The 12,541-nt window shown below is 37.9% G+C and overlaps 1 protein-coding gene across 1 annotated transcript in view; it reads left to right on the top strand.

The window, feature by feature from the left end:
* The window catches only part of DSCAM (DS cell adhesion molecule), a gene marked incomplete at both ends in the record, with an annotated part of 461,919 nt that overhangs the window by 369,838 nt on the left and 79,540 nt on the right, over positions 1 to 12,541 (top strand). The window contains 3 exons of the mRNA XM_084272693.1: positions 3,219 to 3,459; positions 5,090 to 5,236; positions 6,943 to 7,098. Coding sequence (XP_084128819.1) covers positions 3,219 to 3,459; positions 5,090 to 5,236; positions 6,943 to 7,098 — 544 coding nt within the window. The remainder of the gene's footprint in view (positions 1 to 3,218; positions 3,460 to 5,089; positions 5,237 to 6,942; positions 7,099 to 12,541) is intronic.

Below are 12,541 nucleotides of genomic sequence, written 5' to 3'. Positions count from 1 at the left end.
TTCAAAGTGAAAAAAAAAGTTAAATTTTGATATTTTATTTAAAGAACAAACCCCCTTGACCTAAAGCAATTATAAAAATGTTTCATGAAAATGGCAAAATTTTCCATTTTATTCCAATTCAAAATGAGAAAGTATATAATTGCAGAATTCCCAGTGAAGTGGCTATTCTGGCTGTAGTCCTGCTCAAAAAACATTTCAATGAATAGTAAATGTATTATTCGGTTTTATCATCATGTTCCATCTGCTTTACAGTAAGATATATGTGCTATATGCTTCTGTAATCTATTATGTACCAGATGAATGCTCGCTTTTTCTTGGTATACAGAGCATGCCTTATGATATATAGTACAATACAGCATCTTCACGCGTGCTGCGTGTGGCAGTAGGCAATGTATGCCATTCACAAAACAATGAATGTGCTTCATGATGTGGTGTATGTGTTTTATGTGTGTTGCCTGTGATTTCAATGTGCAGAGCACGTTTGTGGCAGCAACTTTTGTTTAAAAGCTACGCATGGTAAGTCATGGGAATGTTCCAGTTGCAGCCTTTAAGTAGGAGAGGTTGTAGATGTTGAGATGTGTGACCGTGTGAATTTTAATGTTTGAGACAAGAACTCTCCACGCAGACTGTTGAGGATTTACCAGGCTGTGATGGAATCCAACACTGATGGATAGAACTGGCCTCCTGACATGATTAAACTGGTACCTCCATGCTGATACACATTTAGAAAAGAGACAGTACCTGCTGCATGGTCTGAAAGCAGTCCTCCCTTTAATAACTCTTGCTTGAGTTGTCTGCTGCATAGTCCAAACTGTTTGTCCTTTAGCCAATTCCAAATGTTTAGATTATGTTGGTTTAGTCTTTTCGCCCCTTCTCATCAACACTGCCAATGTCTATAAAAATGTATGAGCTATGCAAAGTGTTATGGCTAGTAGCATTTCAACTAATGAAACAATTCACCCTGAAATATTTAATTATTTAAATGTGATGAAGTTCTTTTCTTCTCAGATGGAATGAAACAGCTTTATCTTTTGAAGGTATCTGAATCTCAATTTAAGAAAAAAAAAAAATTAAAAATCTGACCTTAGTTTCCATGCCACAATCAAGCTTAAAACCCCTACCTTTTTCGATCATTTAAAGGTCATGGAGCCAGGCAGTTGTTCAGAATAGGTAATGCACTTGCAAGCCAAGTGTTTTGATAATAAAAGACCTGCATGATTAGAAAACTTGGTTTGGTTGGAGGTTTTTTTTTTGACAACAGAACACAGGAATATTCAAATAGGAAACAATTATACTATTAGATACCAGAAAGACGGTTCTAATCCCTTACAAGGCACTCAAGACCTGAATCTCCTAATTCAATCATCTACATCTGGGTGGACAGCAACGCACTTGCAGAGAGCTTATCAGTACCGGAGGAATTGAAATATTACAGTGGAAATGATATCCTTGCTTCCAGTTTTGATCCTGAAAGAAGGAGGAAGCGAAATAAAATAAAGCATCTGAAGAGATAATTCCATCAATCAGATCCATCTAGTGATACATTTCAAAAAACGGAGAGGGTGCTGGGCTTTGCAGAGCAACAATTTGTTGGCAGTGGATGACAGGCAAACCCCACACTGATTTTATTTTCTCCAGTGAGACTTTGGTCCAGTGGGCTATAAACTCCCTGAAACAGATAGGTCCTGTGGCAGAAAAGAGTACTCTTGAGAATGTGTTCCCTCTGCAGTAGATTTAAGGGGATATAGTAACAACAGTAATTGCTGCCTCTGCCGGGTTAACTCATTGCTGATAAACTGCGTCACAAAGACCTTTTTATAGGTCAGTGGAACGGATGAGCTCGTGGGCATCTGGTGGGAATTTGAAAGAGGTTTGGAGGATTTGAAAGAGCTTTTGGATTATAAACTGTGCCTTAAAATGCTTATACTAATTATACCTCACATACTTAGAAATTCAGACAGGAACATTATCACAAACTGAAATTAGTCCAGTACTATTTAAATGGAATTTTAATAGACATTTCTGTCAGTAACAGCGTTTTTCCTTGAGTTACCAATCCTTCTTTTACCCTAGACTACATTTTATATGGCAGAGTAGAGGAAATGTTACCCGCTAGTCAGGCACATGGAATCTTGTACTGTGATTGGGAATTACGATATATAATTATGGTCAACCGTTTTGTACACTCCATATGCTTGAATGCCAGATATTGTACACCTTGTTTTAGTAGCTATTCATATGTAAATCCCAGCTTTCCAATTCATTATTGCCTTCAGCACTCATTATCTAGTCATTTTTCCACACTACACACTGAATGAACAGAAGCACATTTCAAAGCACAGCATAAAATTTTGTTAGTGCATCTAGAATCATAGAATGGTTAGGGTTGGGAGGGACCTTAAAGTTAATCAATTCCAGCCCCCCTGCCATGGGCAGGGATACCTCTCACTAAACCACGTTGCTCAAGACCCCATCCAACCTGGCCATGAACACCTCCAGGGAGGGACCAGCCACCACCTCCCTGGGCAACCTGTGCCAGTGTCTCAGCACTCTCATAGTGAAGAATTTCTTCCTAATATCCAATCTACATCTTAGCCCTTCCAATTTAAAACTATTCCCCCCTCATCCTATCACTATATGCCCCTCTAAAAAGTCCCTTCCCAGCTTCTGTATAGGTCCCCTTTGGGTACTGGAAGGCTGCTATAAGGTGTCCCCTGCGCCTTCTCTTCTCCAGGCTGAAAGCTCGATAAGCTTATGTGACTGCCTTCAACAGATCAATAAACACCTCACTAAAGATTCAGCCAGTGAATGGTAAGGGCTTCTAGCAAAAGCACAATTAATAGTCAATGGTAGGCCTGTAATGTAAATATACCCTTATTAACTCAACTTTGATGATTCACCTGGTAAGAGACAAGACACTATAAATTCAAATTATAACTCAAGAATAGATCCTTATCAGATTTTTCTGTGTATGAACCACATAAAGGTTTTTTTCTTTTACCACAGGAATGCACAAATTTGAACAATCTGCACCTGAAATTTATATATCATGCTAAAAAAGTTACTACTTTATGTACAGGAAGTATTTTTGAATTATTACTTAGACTCACATTCAGTAGGAAGAAATGTTGACTGGATAAATTTCAAACATTTTTTAGCAGAAACAACTTGACTTTGGAGACATGTACTTACTGTGTAATCTTTCATTTTCTGTTTAGGCTCCAAAGAAGCACTTGCAAAATGGAATTATTCGCGGATACCAGATAGGTTATCGGGAGTACAGTGCAGGGGGCAATTTCCAGTTCAACATCATCAGTATTGATACCACTGGGGACAGTGAAGTTTATACGCTGAATAACCTGAAAAAATTCACCCAGTATGGCATGGTAGTCCAGGCTTGTAACCGGGCTGGAATAGGACCTTCTTCTCAGGAAATCATCACTACTACTCTTGAAGATGGTAGGTGCTAGGCAAACAGCTATCATGAGACGTATTATTATTGTTGTTGTTATTGTTGTTATATTTCCTTTTACCTTGTTATATTTATTGATTGATTAGTGATTATCATAGTGGGGATAATAGAAGACCAGACTTTACAGGTATTAGATACAGTAGACAGCTGCATGGAAAGGGAGTGGTCAATGACCCTGTACAGTTTTTATCGCAAGAGATGCAGAATCATGTGGGTAAATAAATACAAATCTACTAATGTGATATATTCTGCCGCGAATTATATTGAATAAGACCATAGCTTTCATTAAAAAGCCTTTTGCTCTGGTGTTTACATGTTTATAATTTTTATGATCTCATCATAGCTTCATAATAAACTCATCATACTTTTGAGATACTGAGAAGCACAATTCTGAAAGGTGAAGTGGTACTGTTAATTCAGTTGGCTTTCTTTTGTTTTCAAACAAATCTGCTGTGAAACTTAGACCTTTTGTACTGCACAATGCTATATCTTGTCAAGAGAGATGTGTGATTTTTTCAAGAATATCCAAAGTAATGAGAGAAAAATCATTGTTATTTCAGACAAAATTCAACCTATCTAATCCAAGGAACAATTTAGATTTTTTTTTTTCCAAACCACTTAAAAAGTACTTCTCAAACAATGAGAGGGAGTCCTCTAGTGGAAAAAGATAATGATTCCATATTCAAAAAGAGACCAAATATTGTACAGGATTATAATAGCAAATAATAATCTTAAAGAATAGTGTGGGTCATATTTTCAGCTACTATAAATTGTCATGAATGTCCAGAAGTCACTGGTAGCTAGGAATCTGACTTTTTACATTGGGGAACTGAATAGCACACATCTAACATTCTTAAGAGCTACAGATTTTGGGTCATATGCTTCATGGAAGGCTGGTGTTTTTCATTTACTCTAAATGTTTCTGTACCTAGACAGATCACTGCAAGACCTCAGAATGCAATATACTCAAACATACATATATTATAATAAATAATACTTTTTTCTTCAGAATCCAGAATGCTTACTTTTCCTGGCAATGGGGGTTTTTGGATCATTACTAAATTTTGGGTCCCTCTCATAAAAGATGTCATGAGTTCTAAAAGCAATGCCAAATAATAATATTGCTGTATTGCGTTGACACTAAACGGCCAACAGAAAATGCCTTAGGTTTGCCTGACTTTTTCCAATTTTTCTGAATGTCAGTGAAAATATTTTATGAACATTTTTTCCACTAGTTTTGATATAGAAGCACTTGTTTCCCCCATGAACAATTTTAAAGGGACATAAAGGGACTTCAAAAAGTATGTTAAAATTGCTTACAGAATATTCTGCATATTTCAGCACTAGGACAAATTTCTTATTCAGAAGTGGTGACAAAAAATATTAAAGGACTAGTCAGCAATTGGGAAAGCAGTGCATCAGAAGTCATTCTAGGGAAATCAGCTGCACTTGCAGGAGTATGTGGACTGTAGCAAGAATAAGTTTTGCATTGCTAATAGCATGTAATTGCTAATTCAATAACAGGTGGTGAAATAGCAATGAAGATTGAAAGGGTAGCCAAAAGGTAACCATTGAGTTGTATTCATTAAATTAAAAATGGTTAACATTTTATTCCAGTGCCCAGTTGCCCTCCAGGAAACGTGCAAGCCACTGCCACATCACCAGAAACCATCTCTATCTCCTGGTCAACGCTGGCGAAAGAAACCCTGAATGGGATTCTGCAAGGATTCAGGGTTATCTACTGGGCAAACCTCTTGGATGGAGGTGAGAGAAATCAATCACCAAGTAACAAGTCATATGGGGCCTTTATATCATTTACTCTCAGCTGTGAAGGCTTTGCATTTCCTTTTCTCTTTGGTTTAAAGAAAGTTTCATCTACTTGTGAATGATGCCATTTTTGGTAGAGCTTTAACAAAGTAGAAGGCATTGCAAAGCTGCCTGGAGGATCCCTTGGGGAAGGCTCCTGCCGTGGCTTTGCAACACTCCATAGACCTGCCATAGTACCCAAAATTACATGAGCAAAGCTTATATCTCAGTTACAAAGTTCATCAGGTTTCTTTTATAAATAACTATGATATGAACCTAGAATATACCTACCCAATCCTGTATTTTATTTTAGCTTGGTTGGTTATGTACTTGCTTAGCTAGTTGCTACATGAGTGGTAATTGCTTATTTTTTGACAGGATGCATTTCCTCTCCACAATGAAGGGCAAAAGGAGAAAATATTTTTGGAAAAGGATTGTTATTTTCATGCCAGCTTCTGCTATTGTGCTTATGTTTTGTAGTCTTGGCATAATTCCTAGGGACAGAGATTCCTGAGCAGAGAATGAGTGAAATGATCAAAGGAGAAACAAAATACCTTATTAATCTGTAATTTATCACATGATGACAATTTTACTTATGGTCCTTTCTTGTAAATTGTATATTAGTAGATTTGAGATGCACATACCTTTATTCCTGTTTAATTTTCACAGCTCTAGGACAATGAGCTGATTCCCTTTTTTTGCTTTCATCTAGCAGGACTGTAGTTCAGTCTAATATGCAAATGTCTTACAAATCCTGGCTTCTGTTAGTGTGACAAGGGGAATTTGAGCCCAGAGGCTCACTGTTACTGTTGGTAAAGTCAATTTTTTTTGAAATAAACTACCAATTCCTTTGTAAATTTAAAAATAAATATTAAAATATAAGGGGAGTAAATACACGACAGACATAAAATTAAATGTTTTCAGTGGTGCCTGTAGTCTCTGGATTGTATCCTGTGTGAATATTATCAGTACACGTCTAAGCTCCTGTGTGATGACCTCAACATGATGTTCAAGCAGTGCTTAAAACTGGATTTTCTTCATTTGTTCAGCTTTATTTTCTGCCCTAGATATATTTAAAGCTTTTTTGCTTTATGTGTTCTACTTCTTAGCTTGCTGCAAAAAAGTTTCATATGAAGTGCATCATCTTTCTGCAAGTAAATCTGTTTTTACCGTGTTTAAATCTATTGTTAGCTGGTATTACTGCCATCAAGTGCTTTGCAGCAGCACTTGCTACATATTTTAAAATGATGGGGGCTTGGGATTTTTTGTTTTCCTTATGAGAAATGGCCTTTCTCAAAACCAGAAGATCTTTATGAATACAACTTTTTCAATTTTTGCTCTAGGGTGTATTTTGCAATAATCTCTCTTTGTCATCTACTTTTTATGAAAAATCTCATTAATTGTAGAAATTTTCAATTCTCTTCCTTGTATTTAAAAACAATGGAAAACAAAAAGTTTGAAAATGAAAACTTGGCCTTCTTTGAATTGTAAGAAATCAGGACCCAAGGAATTAATTTTAAATTGTTCTAATACATTGCTATTTTATAATAATGAAACATTACTTCTCTGGTACACTCTTTAATCCCCACGATTTCCATAGTAGGTACCAATAACTGGGAGAAGACTGAACTTGACTATTACTCGATTTCCTTTTTATTCTATAGAGCTAGGAGAGATAAAGAATGTCACTACTACTCAGCCATCACTGGAGCTTGACGGCCTGGAAAAATACACCAACTACAGCATTCAGGTGTTGGCTTTTACACGAGCTGGCGATGGAGTGAGAAGCGAACAAATTTTCACCCGCACTAAAGAAGATGGTAAGGAGTAAAACATTTTCCATTCCCACTTCCACAAAATGTCTGTATGTCCCAGGCTTTCAAAACAGTGCAAATATTGTACAAAAACTTCCAGAGTTCTTGAGTTAGGAGCACATGGGGAGGAGTCTGAGCCATGGCTTTGAAAACAATCTGACTGTTTTCAAGACTCTGGTTCAGGTGAGCCAGAAGTTTGCAGATAACACTAATGATCAAGGAAATTGTTTGTCTTTTTCTTCTTTTTCCCCCAGATTCTTCAGGATCTTATTTGAGAATTCTGAGAGGGTTTGAGTTAATTTTTCAAAGTGATTGAAAAGTGGAAAGAAAGAGAGACTCTTCTGGGATTATCTTCTATAATTTATATGCTTATAAGAAGATTTTTTTCAGTATATTTTAAAAAAAATTCCTCAAACAACTATTCTCTCAAAAGCAAAATTAAGAACAAAAATCTCCTGCCTTTGTTCATTGGCCAAAACATGGAAAATTAAATTCCTTGGGCTGAAAGTTTAAGAAATTTTTAATCACACACAGACATACACATGAGATTTCATAATCACTTTCTCTTAACTTTAATTACCAAAATCACTTCAGGTTGCCTCAGTAGGATGCCACATACTGATCTATTTCTCAAGGACTGGAATTTCAAATTCAGGGAGAGTTTGGTCCCTAACCTGTTTAATGCCTTGAAAACCCCAAGAGGTGTACAAATGCATCTTTAAATCCCTAAACACTTTTGAAAATCTGGATCAAGAATTTTTTGGCAGAATTAAAAACGCACACAATCCTAGCAATGAAGTTACTTGAATGTTTGATTGGTAAATTCTCCTGTGATTTATTTTCAAGAAAATTAGTCAATGGATTTTTCTTTATTACTTATCCAGTTTACTGGTCATTCATGAATATATTAAAATATTTATCATTTTTTTATTTTTAATGAGGTTCACAAAAGTGCCAAGGGAGTAGGTTCATCAGATTGACTGATTTGAATGATGTGTGGTGGTTTTTTGCCAATAAAAAAAAAGACTTGATACATTTTATTATTTTTTTCCATTAAAATATTAAGGGACTCATTTGAAAATTTACATATATTGTCAGGTCACTTGGCCCCAATTGTAGCTGTATCCAGGGGATGCAGTATAAATGAAAATTTTCTCTTACATCATCAAATGAGTTATTTGTTCCTTGTTCTATTTTTATGTGCTTAATACTTCCTATTATTTTGATCAAAGTTGAATTAGCAGCAAAAAGAAAAAAGTTATTGCCTTGTAGCTGATAAATGTGAGGAAATATAAGCATATGGCAAAGCTTATTAATGTAGGTCTACTTCCTGCACAGTTTCAGATCCATCATAATGCAACCTCTTTTGCTACAAACTAGGCTGGGTACTTCCCTCTGATCTGCTGGCTAGGCAGAGCAATGGATAACTTGCTGCTTTCTGACAGCATTTCCTCTCTCAAGGTTACTGTGTGCACTTCTCTTTCACAGAGACACTTACACCCACCCATCTCAGCTCTAGTTTTGCAGCCCACCTCTTCTTAGTTTGCTTTTCCCTAATTCTTGGTGGTTCTTTTGCTCTCACCCTTTCTGAGGTCAGACAGGCCCTGAGATTTTGGAAGCACATAGACTCTGACAGTATTTGGTGGCTGTGCGAAAGCTCATCTCTGATCTTTAATTCTCCTGGCAGTTCAGCAATAATTCACCCCATTAGGCAGCATGACTAAACTTTTCAGATGTTTCCTGATACCTCACTGGGGTTCCAACTCGTTAAATCTTTTGTCCAGAAAACTAAACTGAAAGATGTTTCCAGAAAAATGAAATTATTTCTTATTTTGCTTTTTATTAAAGGCAGTAAAGGTTTAGAATGGAATACATAAAGGCCTGAAGTGAACCATAAGCCAAGCCCGGAATCCTGGGTCTAAACATCCTTAAGGCTGTGGAAGTTAAATGGGAAAAGGGCATTCACATTGCCAAATGATATGTATCTAACAGATGCCCTTTTCCTCAGAAAGAAAACACAGGTATGTCTTCTGTAATTTTCCAAGGAAAGTCCTGTAGAGGATTATTCAGTAGGACTAATTCCAGTACACCAAGAAGACCCTGGCCTAAAAGAGGTTTGAACATTCTCTCAGCATGTGATATACAAATAATCGCAGTCTTAACAGAGCTGAGATCTGGAAAGCTTGTATCTCTGCTTCCAGACCTCCTCTGGCTAAAATCATGACATAAGATATTCCACTCTCCTCTAATAAAATATGTATATCTGAGGTATTTTGGCTGCGAGGCCCTCCACATTCTTAAAACTACGAGAACAAATCACACCGTAATTATTTTTTAGGAGAAACTTTTCTTTGTAATAATCAAGGGTGCAGCATGTTCCACTGCTGCTGTTGAAAGGCAGATCGTGGCCTCCCATGACTTCTCTGCTAGTGTTCAGCTAGAGACATCAGGCCAAAATTTCCTAGCAGGCTTGAAATCTCCCGTGTAGCAAAATAAGAGTAACCCAGGGAGTGAAGCAGCCAGCCTGGATGAAATGAGTTGACACTTCGATTCTTGCAATGTTTGATACTGTTTTTAGACACCAGAGGTCAGACAATGCTGCTGATCAGCTTAGGAAATGGGAACAGCTCTAGCAAATAATAGGAAAAGAGCTTTCCTTTCAATGAGATCATATTTATGGGCTTTGCCTAGCTTTTTTCCCCCTGTTAACCCCCAGAAAAAAAGAAACTGTTCCTCTTGCAGTTCCACCTGGCAGAAAAATAAGTCAAGCAGAAAAACCTAATTTTTTAAGGATTCGGTGAGTTTTTGTCCCCTACCCTGCCTTTTTCTGAGCGTGTGGCAGAGGTTGTTTCTAGGGTTTCTGCAATGCAGTATGCATGTTTGTATGTCGTATCGGTTTCTTTTGAGAAAATGCATTCCTATACTGTTAGTGTATCACAGAAAACTCTGGTGCAGCAGCACTGTCCTTCCAGCTCTCCTCTGCCACTGAGGTCAGCGTTCAGAGCAAGGGGGGAGCTGCAGCAATGGACCAGTGCAGGGAGGAAGGAGGAATAACACTAAACCCCTTTGCATGGTATTTTGGCTAGCATTCTAAGACTGCCTGAATCCAGAATGATTTTCCTCCTTTCCTCACTCTCTCTGGACAGCAAGATTCCTGGTGATTGGCATGACACAGATGAATGTACAGATACTACCTGACAAAGCTTTATATTTGTTCTAAAATTAAATCAAGTGTAAATCAAATCTAGTGCACTTTCAGTACTCTTTGGAGCAGAGCTCTGGTTGGACTCATTTAGCTGCTGAGGATGGCTGTGCAGTTCATCACCCAGCCACCATGATGGCAACTTGCCTTAATGACCCCTTAATACATTTTTATATTTTCTATTGTGAGAGATCTATGATTTTATCCATTTGACAAATAGGTACAGAATAATAAGTGTTCCCCTGTGAAAGTGGTAGGATTTCATAGAAGTGGCATGATTAATATGAGGACAGTTCAGAATGAATGAGGGGTGGGCAGCACATGTGATGATATTTTGGCTAGCATGGTGGGATACCTACATGAACATGGCAGCAGTCAGCAGTTTGTTTTGTTTTTCATAAATATAACGGTCAGTAAGATAGTCGTGTGGTGCAGAAGTAAAAATCTGTTTAGGAGCAGGGTTTAGTTTCCTCTTGTATCAGTGATATCGTTCTTAAATGCACCACACTCTGGGCATTTGCCTCCCTGCTGTTCAGTACTGTGAAGAAAAATGTTGATAATACTTCTGCTTATGAAAAGGGGAATGAGAAAGCTCCTGGAGCTCCACCCCATTATCCAGCACACCTAAATGCTGTTTCCTGGACTAGTTGTATCAGTATAATTGCCTTCTCTGCATTAGCATTTCACTTGCACTGTCAAGAATACAAAGTGTTCCCCTCCACATGAAAGCAGCGTGCTATTTCTGTGTCTTTCAAAGCCTTGCTAGCTGGAGAATGAGGCCATCTTTGATCTTAAATTTGCCAAATCTGCTCCCTGGAAGGTTGCAAAGTTGGCTAGAAGCCGTCCTCAGCTTCTCTGCACAGCCCTCGTTGTCCTCCGGCTTCTTACCATCCTTTTACCCCCGATGAACATGGAGAAAAGAAACTATGGCATTATGCACATTTAGCTTATCTTTGCTGGTATCTGTGGGAATCAGTGTGCTAACTAACAGTCTCTGGAGAACTCAGTAAGGCAGCCCAGGTCTCCTGATACTGCTGTCTCATAATGACTGAAGCATGTAAGGCCATGGAATGCAAAGGCCAGGAGAGAAAACAGCTTCAGTTATCATGGCAAGACTGGGGTCTTTCCACTCCAAGATAAGGGAGGAATCACGTTTCCCCACAACTACTTCCTCACATACTCAAGGAAACCATGTTTAGTAACAAATGTTTCATTTAATGCTGAGCTAACGCATAATAACGTTGTTTAGGTCCAGGGGATGAGTTTGAGCAATGACTTTAACCTCTGGACAGAGGATAGTGGAGGTCTGTAAGGCATCAGATGACAGTCTGTAGAATTCTTGCTAAGGAAATGTAAACACTTCCCCACATGCTGTCATTTCCACATGCACAACCCAGCAAACAAAGACAAAAAGAGGAGTAATAAATCAACATTCAGAATAATTTTGGCACCACTGCAAAAATTGTTGCCTGATTCCAACCCCTCCACAAAAAGCAGAGGGCTCTTTGGATTAGAAATGCACCAGAAATTTGACTATATGACTTACTGACTTTTTTAACCCTTTTTTCTGCTGTTCTGTGTACGAGACAAATACAGCAGTCCAATGACAAGTAATATTTTCCACATTATGTCCATTGACTGGAAAATGCTAGATGAATTTTGAGTTAATCCCTCAGCAGTTGACAGCCATGACCAATTACCGTCAGAACCTGTCCCTATAGATCACACCCTAATTTAACAATAAATTACTTTAACCTCATACATCTATTTGCAGTGATTTCCAGAAAACATTACTAACCATAAAGGAATCCTCCCGTGGGTTAAGTAATTACCCTGGAGAGCTAGCTTTCACTCTTCAGCAGCAGGAGCAAATAGCATTTCTAATGAGCTGGGTATAAATAACAGGTTGAACGCTGTCAAGCATCAATATTTACTCTGCATTGGGCAGAACTGCTAACTGAATTAGCCCCTTTGCAGTGAGGGGCTGGGTTTGCATGCAATTATAATCATGACATTCTCACTTGATGCCTTATTAGCTTTCTCGACACACTATAAATAGAAAATGCATATTCAGAAATGTTGCGCTGAGTGGTGCCTCTCTGTCAGTTTTCCTACATCACCCCGTAGAACATGTACAGATAGAAAATTGAAGTTCTCCTTAAAGGCTCTTTGCAATCTGAAGTAGCTAGCTGCAAAGCTAAGCAAATTTAGAACCCAGGCTGTCTGGCTTCTCTTTATAGGCAAAAT

The sequence above is a fragment of the Gallinula chloropus genome, assembly GCF_964237585.1.
Source record: "Gallinula chloropus genome assembly, chromosome: 1".
Taxonomy (NCBI): Eukaryota; Metazoa; Chordata; class Aves; order Gruiformes; family Rallidae; genus Gallinula; species Gallinula chloropus.
The sequence above is the reverse complement of the archived record's forward strand: the minus strand, read 5'-3'. Positions and strand labels throughout refer to the sequence as shown.